The 17,010-nt window shown below is 41.2% G+C and overlaps 2 protein-coding genes across 3 annotated transcripts; one reads left to right on the top strand and one right to left on the bottom strand.

The window, feature by feature from the left end:
* Nucleotides 1–614: 614 nt before the first annotated feature.
* On the bottom strand, nucleotides 615–6,761 carry tgfa (transforming growth factor, alpha). Of its 2 annotated transcripts, XM_047584114.1 has the most exons (8): nucleotides 6,462–6,761; nucleotides 5,834–5,863; nucleotides 5,516–5,695; nucleotides 5,179–5,364; nucleotides 3,881–3,995; nucleotides 2,838–2,987; nucleotides 2,637–2,728; nucleotides 615–2,201 (listed from the first exon to the last, which is right to left on the bottom strand). In XM_047584114.1, exons 1-8 carry the CDS (start codon nucleotides 6,499–6,501, stop codon nucleotides 2,194–2,196), a joined length of 801 nt encoding a protein of 266 aa, XP_047440070.1. In that variant the 5' UTR covers nucleotides 6,502–6,761; the 3' UTR covers nucleotides 615–2,193. The 2 variants fall into 2 exon arrangements, with proteins under 2 accessions (XP_047440070.1, XP_047440071.1); XM_047584115.1 differs by lacking the exon at nucleotides 5,834–5,863.
* Nucleotides 6,762–8,811: 2,050 nt separating this feature from the next.
* LOC125006837 (solute carrier family 2, facilitated glucose transporter member 11-like) lies at nucleotides 8,812–16,024 on the top strand. The gene is made up of 12 exons (XM_047583267.1): nucleotides 8,812–8,983; nucleotides 9,277–9,375; nucleotides 9,949–10,109; nucleotides 10,456–10,580; nucleotides 11,149–11,278; nucleotides 11,412–11,560; nucleotides 11,735–11,922; nucleotides 12,481–12,591; nucleotides 13,968–14,069; nucleotides 14,360–14,435; nucleotides 14,586–14,713; nucleotides 15,311–16,024. The coding sequence occupies exons 1-12, from the start codon at nucleotides 8,960–8,962 to the stop codon at nucleotides 15,527–15,529; spliced, it is 1,512 nt and encodes a 503-aa protein (XP_047439223.1). The 5' UTR covers nucleotides 8,812–8,959; the 3' UTR covers nucleotides 15,530–16,024.
* Nucleotides 16,025–17,010: the final 986 nt, after the last annotated feature.

Here is a 17,010-nt window from a genome sequence, read left to right as displayed (position 1 = left end):
TGCATCTTTGGGGAAGCATCCTGAAGAGCTGCTTAATTCAAAGCTGGTTTAGTAGCTCAGCCAGACGGCTCTAAAGGGCTCCGCAGCAATCCAATTGCAGACATAATGGGATTGCAAAACAAAACGAAGCCTCTCGTGCATAGAGCGAAAGGGACGAGCAGAAAAGATGGAGCATGACATGAGGGAAGACGTCAACGCAGTGACGTGGAATCCCGAATGAAACAAAAGCAGCTTGCTATAGCAGGAACAAATGCTTTAACATGAATAGGTATAGATTCTATTAAATGAAAAGCATAAACAACAAATAAACAAAGTGAATACAAAAGAGGGCCAAAACATTTCCTTCAGCTATAAAAGCACTCAAGAGTTTGGCTCTTTGTTCTACTGTGCCTGGGGTTCAGGGATACACGCTGGTATTTCTGTGTCTTGACATATTCGGCGAAGGAGAAAAATAAAAAGACGAGCATCAGGAAATCAGGGTATTTGAAGACGGAGGAAAGAGCTTCAGGAGTGAAAAAAAGGGTCACGCGATGGATCCAATGACATGATCGCGACATGGAGCAGCAGTTATCGAGCACATGTCGAGGAAAAACACACACACACACACACAGACACACACTTGCATATTTAATTCTTCAGTGGAAAACGAATGGAGATAATAGAGGCTTTCCAACAGTGACAACATAAAGTAAAAGGATGATGCATCTTTTCGGGAGGTCGACACTCCATGCACACAATGAACATTTCTCAGGTTTTTATATTTACACATGGAACGGCGTCACAGACACATATAATCTGCAATGCAAATATTAACAGGTGCTGTAAACAAAGACAAGAGTATCATTGCCTCAGAGTTTTGGCATATAAACACCACCAGAATCTTTTTTTTTTTTTTAATTTCCCCACACAAAGCACATATACACGTTTTATATCAATGTCAGTTCCTGATTATTTTAAATTCCGTCACCATTAAATTATATAAATGTATTCACTACTTTTGTGGTACTTTTAAAAATGACTGGGATGGTAACTCATGATTTTCTCTAAATGAAATTAAATCCGAGGCAAGGCTATAACACACCACCTTTCAAGTCTGTGCTGTTGCTTTAAAAATACAAGCTGTGTTTAGGTGCATGCATGCTTAGGTTGACGTGCACGATACCTCTTCCCATCAGTGCTCATTAGAAACAACTCTGGCATCTCTCGAGGGAGGACGCGTTTTCAGGTGACTACATTGTGCAGGTTTTTTTTTTTTTTTTAAACAACAGTAAGCTAGCTTGCAGATTTACAAAAGTAGAATAGGGTGATATTGCCACCCATATGTGCACGTGTTGGTACAGTTATAGCTTGCAGATAAATAATAATAATAATAATAAAAAAACTCCAATTCATGAATGTGTTCAAGTACAGCTCAGGAATAAAAAATAAAACTGACAAATAATTAAGCTTCAGTAGCAACACTCATCAAGACTCATTTCCAAAATAATACTGGAACAACTTTCAGTCTGTGTGTGTAATTGTTGATTGAAGTCCAGGAAATCAATGCGCAATGTCAGTCCAGTTAACAATTCCTACTCCTGTCGGGTGAAGTGAGTTCCTTCTTTAAAAACAGACACTAAAAAAAGTTTTTTAAAGCATCAGTTTCACCCACCTTAAATGATTAAAAATCTCCATAGTGCTTGTAAAGTTCCGATGAAAAGTGTGCAGAGATATTAAAAGACAAAAGTAGGAATTGGGGACTTATGACTTGAGTAAATGAATAGCTGTCCTCCCGCGGCCTGGGATAAATGCCTTTCCTATGCAGCATCCAAGCAGGATGATTAGTGGCCTCGTAGAGCATTTCCGCTTTAGACCGGCCATAAACAGCAGTCAGGACACCGGGAGCACCTTCCCACGCAGGATTTGGCGGCAGCTTCATTCTCAGTTGCAGCGTCAGAGCGCAGTCTCACAGAATCAAAGAGCGGAAGTAAACACGTCCATAGATCGTAGCAGTCCAAAACTCCGAGTCAGCGAGCGGGAAAAACAAAACATCATGGACCAATTAACGTCCCACAAAAAAGAAGGCCTACCTCAGTCTCATTGAAGATAATACCTCCTCACCTATGGCCGATGGTGCCACTTTGGATGCCAGACAGAAGAGGAAAACTAAACACGGCATGATGAAAACAGCTCATGTTCAAGCAAGGAGTCTTCTCAAACCACTGAAAGGCAAATAATAAATCAATAAGTTAAATGCACTGTCAGCTCAATAATACTTAAATCTCATAAATTTAGCTACTCACAAGTGTTACCATAAATACTACTACTTGGAATGCCAACCATGGGCTAAAATGCAGCTTGAAATATTCCCCGACAAAGACTTCCTACGCAAAATCGCTGTGTCCAGTGGGTCGAACATAAATCCCTTTCATCCAGAAACCAGAAACAACTAAACAAAGGCTAAACAAAGATGTAGCGACGCCATCTATGTCCGTATATCACACATCCTTCCTCTGCAAATGAATAGCTGTGTCGTCACAGCCAATTCTTCACTGCTCCTGATGTGCATAGTTAATGCATCCCCTGCAGCCGGAACGTAAACGCAAATCTGACCTTAAAATACACTTTTTGTACAATAAGGAAGCAAAGACAAGTACCGCTCTCAGATGGATAGCAGGGCGCCCGCTGCTTTTCCGCCATGTAGTGATGTGCGTGGCTTCTCCTGCGACAGTCCTGCCTCCACCAGCAGCTTGAAGGAGAAAGGCAGCGTATAAACTGCTTAGACGTGATCATGGCATCGACTTCAGTTTGCTTATCAGGTGTGAATCTAATGAATCTTTTAAGAGGTAGTAACTTACTGTAAGAGCGTGCACAACACCATGATGAGAACACACCCAATCACACATAACACCAACACCGTGGCAACGGTCTGCTGCCTGTGGTTGGTTGCTACCACAGCGAGCAGGTCCGCATGCTCACACCTCATCCCAACAAAGCCTGGGTGGCACCTGCAGCATAGACAGAAAATCCAAATGAAACACGGTAGCTGATGACCTGAGAGTGCAGCAATAGAATTAAAGTATACACAGATCAGCCATTACATTATGACCGCCTTCCTAATATTGTGTGCGTCTCTCTTGTGCCTCCAAACCAGTTGTGATTCATCGGAGAATGGATGTGGGTCTTCTGAGGGTGTCCTGTGGTGTCTGGTCACAGAGTGTGTGTGTGTGTATGTGCGTGTGTGTCAGGCTGCATCCTGCTGGGGATGGCTGCTGCCATCAATGAGTGGATGGTGCATGTCTAAGTAACATCCAAATGAATGCCAAGTCCAAAAGTTTCCCAGCAGAAAAAAGGATTGTTATAAGATTGTCAGTATTATTCACTTCTACTGTCAGTGGTTTTAATGTTGTGGCTGATCGGTGTATAAACAAAAGGTAACAAAATCACTCCGATAAACAGAAATGCAAATGAACCTGAGCTACTAATGTCTTGATGAACAGGCTACTAATTTAACATTTGAATAATGTCTTTATTTAGATTCATCTTTTGGTAACGAGGACCTGGAGCCATAAAATTAATGAGGATAATTTAACAACTTCTCCGAAATGGTGTGCGGCCTAAAGACATTCAGGGCTGTAGCTAATGGAAACACAAAAACATAAAGTCATAGCTCATAAAACATACTTGGATGTGAAAGGTACTTTCTGTAGATCATTTGGTCTTTTTTTTTTTTTTTATCAGCTCACCTAGATTAAAGGCTCAGCACTATATTTCCAACATAATGTGCATTAACAGACTTCTGAACCGCTTGGTGTAAAAATACCAAAATTATCAAAGTAATTCGTAAGTCCTGAAGTTATACTGGTAAAAGAGTCATCTTTTCACAAAGCTGCTGACTTACACACATGCAGGTGTCTCCTCCAGTATCAGGAAGCGACATGTGCCGTGGAAACAGAAGTGTCGGTGAGAGTCTGGACAGTCGTCAAAATGAGACCGAACTGCCGCTGCCACAAATTCTGTTAAGAGGGAAGACCAACTTAGGATTATGTGGTCAATAGTATGCAGAATATAGAACATGACACAGGGGAATATCAAATATCCAAAAATAGCCTAAGCTTAGAGTCCTGAAACAACAGCATGAACTAAATCCTAAAGCTGACACCCACGCCACTGACGGAAGACTGAAGCCTTTTGTTCCCAGGTGCGTGTGGATTTATGGTGGCTTACATATCCCAGTACACCTTGGAGGGACAATTAGAGTCAAGAAAAGTCAAAGAAAACTCCCAGTGAGACGCTGTGCACAAAAAGCTCCATCCATCAGTTAGCATTAGGACTGAGGAGAGAGAAAGAGAGAGTACAACCCTCAAGGAACTAAAGTTCTTAAGAAGAAACTAAACCCTTCAGTGTAACATTTGTTTCCCCCCCAGGCGGATATCTCGGTTTTCACTCTGACAAACAAAACAACACGAAAATATCTGACTAAATGAGCACCCAGACAAAAACAACGTGTGCGCTGTACGTAAGCTGTACAGTCAGACAAATTCCTACATTAGTTGCTCAAACAGAAGGTAGTGTTGCACAAGCAGCCGAAACAGATGCTGCAGTGTGGCATTCGTGGTGAGAAGGAGGATGAACATCCAGACGAGATATCTGAATCACAGCCTTCGTCACACACTCCATTCCAACGGTAAATGGGCTTTTGGATTGCAGCCTACGTGCATTGTCTCCTTCTTTCAGACTCTGTGAAAGCCCTCTGTTGTCCCTAAGGCATCTGCCTACCAGCCCCTCTCTCTTTCCATGTGATTTTGGCAGCCAGACGAGAGAAACACTGGGACAGAGGCGAGCGAGATGGTTTTCAGATAATACTTCAACAATGTAGGTGCGGCCTTTGTGAAAACGCCCCGACGCACAGCTCATATGTGCAGCTAACAATCTCTCATTTGCTCCGGTTGCTGCCCTCACTCATGCTAAGAGGATCAATTATCAGTGTGCGCCATACTGTCTGCATGATGTTGATGCACTGCAGCTCAATGAGAAGCACTACAGTGTTGGGAACTCCTGCTGTGTAAGCAGCGCTGCAGTGAGAGTGGATCAGGAGCTGCCATGAGGACAACTGGCACATTTTATGGGAAATACGCAGAGTTATTTGTTGGGGGCCTGACAATGATCTCAAGCTGCAGCTTTCAACAATAAACGTACTTTTAACAGGGCGCTTGTTGGTAGAAGTAGTTGTAACGGGGCTTTTGGTTGTGGTGCTCCTGCTGCTAGTTGCCGGGGAGCTGCCCGTTGAGTTGTCTGCAGCGGCAGTGGAGGTTGTATTGATGGAAATGGTGGCATCAATAACTGTTGTATTCGTCTGCCCTGCTCCAAATGTAATGAGGGGACCTGTTAAAAAAAAAAAAAAAGATACAGTCAGGGTGTGAAATTCCACACACAATAAACCCCTGCAGGAGTGTTAGATGGGCAGCAACACCTAAAATGCACGCAGTCATTTTCTTGATTTCCTGTCATCATCACATACAGCTACGCGACTCACTTTTCTCTGTGGGGATGTTTGATGTCGTTTCAATCATCGCGGCGGTTGTGCTCATGTTGCTGGCTGCCACAGAGCCACCGCTGGTGGTGTTTGGAGCAGCAGTGGAGTTTGTATCGATAGCCATGCTGGCTTCAATAGTAGCTGAACTGCTTGGCCCTGCTCCAAATGTGAAGAGAGAACCTGCAGAGAGAGGAACACATAGTTGTTAATACACAACACAATCCTGATGTGGAAATAAATGAGGGAATAACAATTAAATTCCTGTGGAAATACAATAACGCACAAAAAAAAAATTAAAAAGGTTCACTGTAAACTCACCTTTGAGTACCACAGACATACTAAAAGTACCTATAGGAATATAAGAAAGGAAAACCAGGTGTCACATAACCTGCTATTATTATGAACAACCTAAGGGTTAGTCAATCTGCCCATGCACAGCCACGATCACCTGACCTGGTCTTCAATGTGATATTGCTGCCTCATTGAGTAACTGGTACCCAACAATAGCAATAGGGTCAAGCACCCACTAAATGGATGAGAACAAAGGACTTTAAATACACCGGGCCAGATGAAGACTTGGCAATCTCAAGAGACTGAATCCAGATTATGAAAAGGAAGGAAGGGGAGAAAGGATGTTTGTTTTGTTTTAATTATATATTTAACACGGCATCTAAATAGCACAGCAAATTAAGTTTAAACATGTGAAATAACTCAGTGAACATTAAATCTAAGTGACACCATAAAGGACAAACACACAGACCTCCAAGCAACCACACAACTCGTTCTCAACATGAGCACTGCATTGGGTTGTCTTATCTGAACTGCTGTTAACTAATAGAGACAATACGGGCCAATCTCAGATTCAGTTTTTCTTTTTAATTAATTACATAAATTATTACTGAAACTACAAATTTAACACAAATCTCCTGCGAAATTAGCAACTCACCGCTTATGAGGAAAATCGTATCCCAGAAAATGCGAGTCATCGTGAAGACTCTAGGGCTGCCTCAGTGAAACGCGGGTGTGTTAAGAAACCACATTAGTGTTGATGCAGGCTCCGGGACGAGCAGAGGCAGCAGCGAGGAGAACATTTAATCCTGCGATCACCGAGCAGACCCCTCGACTGGGTCCAAACATCGGATCGACTCACGGTTCAGGTGCAGTTGTAGAAAAAAAAAGACAGTGTAGTTATGTCCCCTGGTTTCACCTCAGGATGTCAGGGCGTTTGACTCCACACTGTGTTCAATTGAGGAAACTCCGTAATCCTGTCAGGGCTGACCAATTAGAGGCAGAGGGAGGAGGGGGGAGGAGGGGTGTTGTCTCATTATGACCTCATTTGGACACTTTCTATGTTTGTGTTTTAATTATTATTATTTTTTGATCATTATTATTTCTTTGCCGTTTTATAGGATTACATGAGTGATTTCATTCATTCTACGTAAATGTGATTTAATTTATTCTAAAATTAAACTGTGAAAGATTGTGCTCCACCTTTTTAACATCACTATGTTATCTTTATTAAATTTCTAATCAGATTTACATGAATAAATATGCATATGATCCTCTCTGAAACAACTGGCAAACCTTAAGGCATTTCAGTGGCATAGTTACACTTGCGATTAGATTCAGATTTTATCATAACACTGCAAAGCCCTTTGAGGAAAAACCTTCATTTTAAACTGCCTGAATAAAAATCCTTATCCCTATATGTATAATACTAATTAGGCTGTTTGTCTTGTTAATACGTGTTGTTTGCTTTACCAGTGGGATTTACTGTAGCTTCAGTCCAGTCCGTCTGCTCATTCATCTGTTCAGCAGACTGGTGCAGACCAAAATATCTTTTCAACTTATGGACGCAGTCCCAAGGAATGTGTGAATGTTAAAAAAAAAGGAAAAAAAGCTATAAATGACAACTTCTAATGTTTTCAGTAATTCCATGACCTTTTGTCGACAGTGCTAACAATCACTTTTACAAGTTTGAGAAAGCTGTGAAAGCTCTCCAGGAACAGTGCAACAGAGAAATTCCTCATTAGCATTTAATACTAAACACACAACAAACTTAACAACAGACCACCGTGCTTCTCCTATACTTATATTAAAAAAATATATCTATATCTATCTATATATATTCTTCTTCTCAGTTCAAATGCTTTAACTGCATAAATGAATTCTCACTTCTCTCCCTTCGAGGAATCAGCTGACTAACCCCTTCAGCGATGATCCAGCAGCTTCTTTAAAAGTGTCCAGGTACATTTCTCTCATTTGATCATCAATCCGTCCTCTGCATTTGCTTTGATGGAAGAACAATGTCACACAAAGCAAAGAGCAGCAGCAGCAGCAGCAGCAGCATTTCAAACCAGCTCCATCTGCTGGACAGAGATGCCAGTCTGCTGAGGACACATTTCAATGACTCAGTCTTGTTCATTTGAATGTGTCACTGTATTTGAATGTACAGCTAACAGGCTGCTGGTCCAACACGTCATGACAATAAAAGTCTGAATGGGAGCTTCTGCAGGTGTCCAGATCTTTTCTACAGTTTTTCATTGTCACATCCTTTCATGATCCAACACCCTGCGCATAACTCTTTTTGGATGTCTTTCCAAACTTACATACAGCAAACAGGACCAATGCGCCCTAAATCCCTTGGCAAGAAGAAAAACAAATGCCATGGACAGACCATTGCTCATACCTATATTGGACTTAATTGTAAAAACAATAACAACATGATTACATTACGTTAAAATATGTTAAACAATTATGGAGTAATGAACTGTTGATCAATTCTTTGGTTTCTCTGCACCTCCATGTGATTTTAGTTATTTCTCCACGTGTGGAGGAACGTGCTCCCGGAACGTTCAGAATCAACAGTGGTGAATTATTGTCCAGTTTTGTAGCCCTGTCTCGTGTACAAATGTATATATTAAGTCACTGTTTTGGTTTGTAGTGGGTCTGCATGTTGTACATTCCAAGAGAAAATTATTGTTTAATCAAAAGACTGCAAACTGTACAACCCTCTCAGCACAGGCTGGTACATGTGCACGTGTTGCTGGGAGACTGTTGGGTATGTATTTATTTATTTATTTATTCATTCAACCAGGAGGCACACGTGCATTACGTACACTTAGTTTCAAGTTATCCCCTCACCGTGTCCGTTTCCTGCTCCCGTGGTTGATGGGAAACTTTACTAACTTTGCTGCGCATGCGTCGTTGTAGCTCTTAATTACTTGGGCGCGTTTCTCCACAGCGTTTGGCAACTGACTTAAATATGCAGCCAATCAACGATGCCACATGCACGCTGCAGGCGCCTGCTCGGACTGGTGGGATAAGGGATTATTATTATTGTTTGAGGTGGGCTGGCCCCTGGTTTCTTCTAGGACTTCATAAAGACACCTGTTCGTTTTTTGTTTTTAGTTTTTTTTTTTAAATTCCCACCTTTGTTTAACCATGTCGCATACTGGTGCACAGAAGGTAAATCTTGATTGTTTCTCAGTATTGCTTGAAGCTGACAATTGTCTGTTTTGTTCTCGAAGAGAAGTTGAATTGCTTGTTGACTGTGTTGTCCCTGCAGCGGTGTTAGAGTGTAATTTAAAGGATTTAACTTTTTTTTTTAAAATGTGTTTTTGCTTCATAAACAGCTATGATGTTACAGAATACTTTTATTCTCCAACTAAACTAAGGTTAAATTAAACGCAGAAATATTAATCTTCCAAGTGTCATATTGCTAACTATCTGTCTACCTATTTATCTGTCTATCACAACAGAGCAGTTCTCTGACATTGGTGCTAATGGTTGCATCTGCAGCCATCGGAGGAACTCTTCAGTATGGTTATAACCTCGCCATAATGAACTCTCCCACCACTGTAAGCTTTTGTCTGTTTGTGTGTGTGTTACTGCCTCTTGGTTATGTAATCAGCTGTAGATGCCTGCATACTATATGGAGCTGGGAAGGAAAGTTTGGAGAGTTTAAAATGTATTCAGTGACATACCACATGTATGCAGAGTTGCCAGTATCTCTGTTATTTCACATTTGGGTCACAGTGTAATTTGGCACAATCAAGAATTAGGTTACTTCTGTGTGTGATTAGTCGTTCTTATTGTCGCACATCCAAATGTATTGTGCTCAAGAAGCAAAAACTGGATGCACAAGAATAAAGGGCACAAACCTTCATCCACAATCCTCAATAACTCAGTTTGCCAACAGACACAAATATTTTAATCTGAGCATTTAGAAATAGTTAAATTGACTCTCCAGTGCTGCAAACAGGCCCTAAAGATTCAAAAATCAATGCCGAAGTGATTGAGTGGAATAGCACAGAAATATAAACATGAGTAGGTAATGAGTGTCGGCTTCATGCTCTGCTCTGTTTGTGTGTGCATGTGTTTGGTTAACTCAGTAAGGCTTTAACCACTGAATATCGCTTCTTTTATCACAGTTTATCCAGACCTTTATCAATGAGACATTCCTGGAGCGTTGGGACATCCAGCTGGAGGACTACCAAGTGACACTGGTGTGGACAATCATTGTCTCCATCTTCTCGTTGGGGGGTTTAGCTGGAGCTCTTATTGCTGGACCTATGACCATATACTTTGGGAGGTAATAGAAGATGACAAACTGAGATGTTCGCCACCATGTGCAGAGAGTGAATGATCAACCTGTTGACGCAGATGTGTATGAATTGTTCACTTACTTCTCTCATTCATGGGTATGCATGCGTATGACCCTGCAGCTCTGTTTTTATAACCATGCTTCCGTACTACATCTGATCTGAAATGGACTTGGTCAATGTCCATTTTAGTACTTTCAGACTAACACACCAGTTATAAATTTTGAATATTGTCTGTTTTGCAACAATTTTGAGAATTACTTAGTATTGATGGAACATGCGTAAATAAACGGTCTTAACCTCTGACTGACTTATTACCCCGTTTCTCTCCACAAGGAAGAAATGTCTGCTGTTGAACAACGTTTTTCTCATGTCCGGTGCACTCTTGGCCCTGACGAGCAGAGCTGCCAAATCATTTGAGATGATCATTATCTCACGTGTTCTAGTTGGAATAAACGCAGGTATGTTTGAAAATGAAGTTTTCTGAATCAATAAAACGGTCATCTTACCCTCTGATATTGTATATGCATTATGTATCGATCAGCCATAACATTATGTCCTAATATTGTGTAGGTCTCCCTTGTACTTCCAAAACAGTTGTGACTCATCATGGGTTGAGGGGAGGGGCCTCTGTGGATCATCCCACAGATAGTTGATCTTTTGGGATCTAGTGAATTTGGAGGCCAGGTCAACACCTTGTGCTGTTCTTCATGTTTTTTTGTGGTTTTGTCTGTGTGTCTGTGTCAGGCTACATCTCGCTGGGGATGGCTGGGTGGGTGTTACATGTCTAAGTAACATCCAAATGAATACTAGATCCCAACAGAACATCGCATTGTCACAAGACGGTCAATGTTATTTACTTCTTCTGTCAGTGGTCATAATGTTATGCCTGATCGGTGTATATGCAACAGACTTAAATTAAAACTGGACTAAAGTCTTCTGGTAGTGATGGAGCCATGAAAGCAAAAGATGTTCAAATTAATTGAGATCATTGTGCAACATAAGCTCACAAGTGACCGTGTTTTGCAGGAATCAGCATGAACGTGCAACCCATGTATTTCGGGGAAAGTGCCCCCAAGCACTTGAGGGGGGCCGTCTCCCTTTCATCAGCCGTTTTCACAGCGTTTGGTGTCGTTTTGGGACAGGTGGTTGGACTCAGGTACAATCAAAATGGGCTGCTCCTGTCTTTAAGCTAAAAAAAGTGTTTTGTAGGTTCCTACAGTACCACTCATAATTTCAGTTTGGGGATGAATAAAGTAATCTATCTATCTATCTATATCACTTGTTCGAAGAGAGGTTCTGGGCAGTGAGCCGTGTTGGCAGTACCTTCTCGCCAGTAATGCCATTCCTGGCCTCATTCAGCTCCTCACCCTGCCGTGGTTCCCAGAGAGCCCCAGATACCTTCTCATCGACAGGGGGGACAAGGAGGGTTGCATTAACGGTGGGTTAATCTAGAATTTTATTTCAATGTAGCTTTACTTTTCATGTTATGTTGCAGAAACTTCCATCCTTTCCTCTTATTATCATATGACCTCCTGACCGTCACATGAGCTGTTTTTATTTTGAGTCTTTGAGAAAATGTTTATGACTTCCTCTGGGAATTTCCTCTGGTCAGCTCTGAGACGTCTGCGAGGCTGTGAGGTCCAGAGCAGCGAGCTGAATGAGATCCTGCAGGAACAGGCCGAAACCAAGGGCATGAGGCCACGCCGGCCCTGGGAGCTCTTTGCGGATCGCTCCGTGCGCTGGCAGCTCATCTCGGTCATGGTCATCAGCAGTGCCATGCAGCTCTGTGGTAATGACTCGGTAAGAACAACGCTCTCTGTCACAACCTCACAGATGTTTATTACACGTGCTTCTGGTCTATTACATATTTTTATATAACTAACAAAGCTCAGTGTAACTGATCCGGAGGCACACAAGCAGTATCCAATGTTACTTTGGTCTCTGCTAAGTTGGAAAGTTGACGAGGAATTTGAGAAGATCCATCAGCGTTCTGTGCTGTGCCCGTATTACTTTACACTGCTGCAGGTCACATGAATAATGTACGCTGATGTGATGATGCTCACTAAATGAGCACTATATACTGTACATGAAGACATCGGACTGTTTTGAATAAGCACTGCGGTCTAGATTGTTAATTATTGATTCTATGCTTTCACATATCTGCCCTGTAATAACACGTCTAGACTTATTTTCAGAGTTACACGTTGCCTTGTCACCAGAAAAGGCTTTTAACCACATGCTCGTGAACTGGGGTATTAGTACAGTTAATACGAGTTTATAGAAATAATCAGCTTATCAGCAGTTTCTAACTATTGTTGATGTTCTGCAGTGCTCTAACATCTTCTGTCCTTCCTGCAGATTTACTTCTATGCATCATACGTGTTCAAAGAGGCTGGAATTCCTGACAATTTGATCCAGTATGTCACAGTAGGCACGGGGACATGTGAATTCACAGCGTGCATCATGTGTGTAAGTATCAGTCCTTAAAGCTCACGTTATGTAAGCGGCTGGAGGCCAACCGAGACTGTAGTTGGCATTCTTCTTAAAGATTTAATGAAGGCTAAGGCCTCAGAATAGCCTCGAGAGGAGTACATACAGTAGGAACACATGCAGTTGAAACGCTAACATGATGTTACAGTAATAAAACAACGATTGTGTAGCTACGTAGCTTATCAGTTTTGATTTGAACGCTTGATAGGGAATATAAAACCTTTTAGCTTCAGTCACTACTTAATATAAGATGGACATTTTACATAATTGATATAGAACGCTTTTAAAGTACAACAGATTTAACTGGTGGTCTCTGACCTCTTTGGCTTCCAGCATCTCACAAAAAGCAGTGTGTACATTTCAGATGTTTATGAGTTGTTAACAGCTCCATCAGATTTTTCTCTCTGAAAGTCTCACATGGTTTCATTTTCATACATTTTGAATTAAGTGTCTCACAAAAAATGAAAGTTTAGAGAAAAAGTGTGCACAAGGACCAGAGCAGTACTTTTACTTTCATACTTTAGCTACATTTTGTTGCCAGCACATATGAGCTTTTGCTTCAGTAAAAGTTTTGCATGTTTGCATAACTTCCCTCTAAACCCACAAAGATTTGTAGATTAAAATAAAAACAAAACAAAAAAAAATGTTAATTATTATAATGACCTTTCCTGGCAGATCCTTTTAGCTTCGGAAGAGGCCGATTATGGGACTCATGGACACAGAGCAGATACAAATGTTTACTTAAATGTAATGTTATTAAAGCAATATATAACCATGAGACGATGGAGCACGCTCTGAGCTCCCATAAATATGTGCATGTGTTTATGTTTTCATCACGCAAATTAGATGACCACCATCTTTTCATCGAGTGGAACAATTCAGTTTATTATTATAGTCCATGAATGACAGAGACTGGATTGATTTTAAAGAAATGTCTTCAATTATCTTGTCCTTATCATGTATGCTGTACATTCTTCTTCTTTTCATTTTGACTGTTCCCTTCAGGGGACGCCTGCTTCCATCTTGCCACATCCTCTGTGTCCTCTTCTCTCACACCCTCTTCCTTCATGTCCTCCTTCACTACATCCATAAACCTCCTTCTTCTAGACCTCCTGCCTGGTAGCTGTAACCTCAGCATCCTCCTCTGAACGTGTCCAGTCCAGTCTCCACCTGGTCTCTCTCACTTTATCTCCAACACATCTCACATGAGCCGTCCCTCTAACATAGTCGTTCCTGATCCTATCCACCCTGGTCACGGCCAGAGAAAACCTTCAGCTCTGCCTCGTTTGTGTTTTTTATTATTTCCTTAATCTAAAGTCATTTTTGAGTCTGTGACATATGTTTGACGCTTTCAGAACCTGCTGATAGAGCGCAAAGGTCGGAGGTTCATGCTGATGGGAGGCTTCATCCTCATGACCGTGTGGGCTATCGTCTTCACAATCGCTCTGTTATATGAGGTGATCAGCTAACATGACGAATACTTTTTTATTCTGCATATCTGTCACAGATGTCTTTACTTTGTGATGAGCTGAATACTGAGTAGTTATTGCACGGTCACAGGTTAAAGCTGGAGGTTAGCTGCTGTACAGTTGTATCCCTCATTTGTTGTTGCATCTGTATTAAGGATTATGGCCAGTGTGAGATCCAGTCCAGTTATGAGCATTTGGACATTCAAGTTATATGTAACATGTTGAGGGAAAATACTGTCAGATCTTTTCTTCTCATCTATGTTCCTCCTCACAAACAGCACAAAATAAGCTGGATGCCGTACCTGAGCATGGCCTGCATCTTCACCTACATTCTCAGCTTCGGGATGGGACCAGGTCAGTTATTTATTTTATTCCTCAGGATTTCACATGTATACAAACTCTCAAAATACAAAGAATCTGATCGTCTCCAACAATGATGCACAGCTGCAGTGAAGGAATATTTCAGAACAACGTGACTGATCAGTATGTTTTATTCTTTCACAGCTGGAGTGACGGGCATTCTGCCCACAGAGATCTTCAATCAGACGGCTCGGCCTGCAGCCTACATGATCGCCGGCTCCATGATGTGGCTCAACCTGTTCATCATTGGGATGATCTTTCCATTCATAGTGGTCAGTCTGTTAAGCGACCGTCCCCCAGTCTGTGCATACATACATCTATCAAACTAATAAAACCCCTGCATAACTACATTATGTACAATGACAGCATGAGGCATAACATTATGACCACTGACTGGGCGAGTAAATGAAGTCGACCACTTTAATGACCTCGTCAGCCACATAGAAACCATGTGTCGGCGGATCTGCATCAGTGTGCTCACTGCTGTGAGCTGTGCACAGATACATTTCCAATGCATAAAAAGGCACGGACAATAAAAAAAAAATGTTACTGTGATGGAATCACAGCAGGGAAAAAAAACATAAAAACTTCAAATTAATTGTTGCAGTGCAAGATTTTCTACTCATCTTTTGCTGATTTACTTCAGCCACCTTATAGCGCCTCCCAGAGTTCAGGCATTAGAACTGAAGAGATGAGGACTATTGAGATGTTTTGTCTCAGGTCTTTCTAAGGTATAGATATTCAAGTGAAGGTTTCTGTGTATTTCAGAAAATACCTAAACATAGTCTGCACACAAACAGTTACACAAACACTCACTCATGTCTTACATCTTGTCTGACAGTTTTTTCTCTCCTTCCTACCCGTCATAGAGCGAGCTGAGTGAGTACTGCTTCGTGCCTTTCGGAGCCGTCTGCCTGCTGTGTGCGGTCTACATCGGACTGGTTCTGCCCGAGACCAAGGGGAAGTCTCTAGCAGTCATCACAAGCGAATTCCACAAGCTCAACTTCAAAGGCCAAGACAAGCATTTTGAATCGCAGACTGAAGCTCAGTATCAGCTGGGAGAAGTGTGTCATTCCACCAGTTTGTAAACAGACTTTTTACTCCTGAAACACGCACACATTCACTGTATGCCTTGGTTTGACCTGACCTGACCCGATGTGTCTTAAATGTCATGTTTTGTATGTACTGCGGTTATGTCCACATAATGTTTTGCTTTACTGTGACAAATACAAAATAAATGAAATTGCTGTATATTAAGCGAACGTGAGGAAGTGATGTGTTTTCGTGTTATCAGTCACAGCTTTAAATTGTATAATGTATATAATATAATTTTTGTTTGATTTTTTTTCTTTTTTTTCTTTTGTAATGGAACAAAAAAAAGTCAAAGGTCTGGCTTTTCTGCAGGGCACTGTATAAACATGTAGTGGGGTTAATTTACACCTTATTTAACTTCTCATGCATCAGTGTCCATATTACATGATGTGTGATGTTTAGCTCTTTTAGAAAATATAGTTTTGTTTTATCTTTGCGTGAGTGAAATATGTGAAATAGCTTTAATGAGGAAATAAAGTACATTTTTTTAACTACGTGTTTTGTTTGGCCTGACTGCAGTACATGAAACATCATTTTGTTTTGTTTGAACACTGTTGGTTTGGTGAGTTCATCATGTCAGTTATCATTTCTTTCTGTTCATTTATTTTAAGAGAAAATATTTGAATGGACAAACAGCCGGGAAGCTTTTTATTATGTCTGGGACATTAGACCCAAGCAAAACACTTCATTAGAAATATTCACAAGAACAGTGAGTTCAGATTAGACCTTGCTTTATGAAACCCTTTTCCCGTTACCTGCATCAGACCTGTGCAAGTTCATTGTATCAATATTTCCTGTGCAGAAATATTTTGACACAACATGCACAAAACACAGACTGAAGTCTAAGTTTGTTAAACATAATGAAAAAAGATATCAGCTCTAACTCGGAGCAGTCTCTGCAACTGCACATTTGCTGCACACAGGCATCCCTCAAATTCACTGGAAAACATGTCAAACTTACATTCACAAAAAAAAACATTCAAACTTTTAATTGTGCAAAGCTCCTGTTGCAAACAGAGCATGAGAGTTCTCCTGATGATGAGTATCAGACAAAGACAGAGTGATATGGTCATACATCTTATGTGGCTATTTGGTAGAACACGTGGTCTGAGCTCACAGCATGAGAACAAGGCAGACAACGTGAATAAACGACTTTCCGATGTCGATATCATCTGCTCTGTCAAGTGATTGAATTCTCTGCTGCAACTAAATAAGCCAAAGTATCAAAGTATCAGTATACGAAGTTATGCTTTTCATTTCATACTGCAAATAAACTGAGTGAAAAAGAAATGGTTCGGCTCTGAGAAGCAGCGGCTGAGATATTCTGACTTCACAGCCTCTGACATTGATGAAGATGCTGCGCCCTCCAGTTCCCATTATGTAATGAAATGTGTCTGAAACATGTACATTGTTCTAATGCAACACCTCCGTCTGCAGCCTCCATCTGCTGTTATGATTAAATGTAATGATTGCATGT

The sequence above is a fragment of the Mugil cephalus genome, chromosome 4 (assembly GCF_022458985.1).
Source record: "Mugil cephalus isolate CIBA_MC_2020 chromosome 4, CIBA_Mcephalus_1.1, whole genome shotgun sequence".
NCBI lineage: Eukaryota > Metazoa > Chordata > Actinopteri > Mugiliformes > Mugilidae > Mugil > Mugil cephalus.
Note: the sequence above shows the minus strand (reverse complement) of the source record. Positions and strands in the feature narration are given on the sequence as shown.

Bases quoted from the DNA above. Each gene is read 5' to 3' on its own strand.
- tgfa (XM_047584114.1), bottom strand. From the start codon at position 6,501: ATGACTCGCATTTTCTGGGATACGATTTTCCTCATAAGCG. The intron at 5,864-6,461 runs GTGAGTTGCTAA...ATATTCCTATAG, and splicing joins TACGATTTTCCTCATAAGCG to GTACTTTTAGTATGTCTGTG. The intron at 2,729-2,837 runs GTAAGTTACTAC...TTCTCCTTCAAG, and splicing joins GTGTTGTGCACGCTCTTACA to CTGCTGGTGGAGGCAGGACT.
- LOC125006837 (XM_047583267.1), top strand. From the start codon at position 8,960: ATGTCGCATACTGGTGCACAGAAG. The intron at 11,561-11,734 runs GTGGGTTAATCT...TCCTCTGGTCAG, and splicing joins CAAGGAGGGTTGCATTAACG to CTCTGAGACGTCTGCGAGGC. The intron at 14,436-14,585 runs GTCAGTTATTTA...ATTCTTTCACAG, and splicing joins CAGCTTCGGGATGGGACCAG to CTGGAGTGACGGGCATTCTG.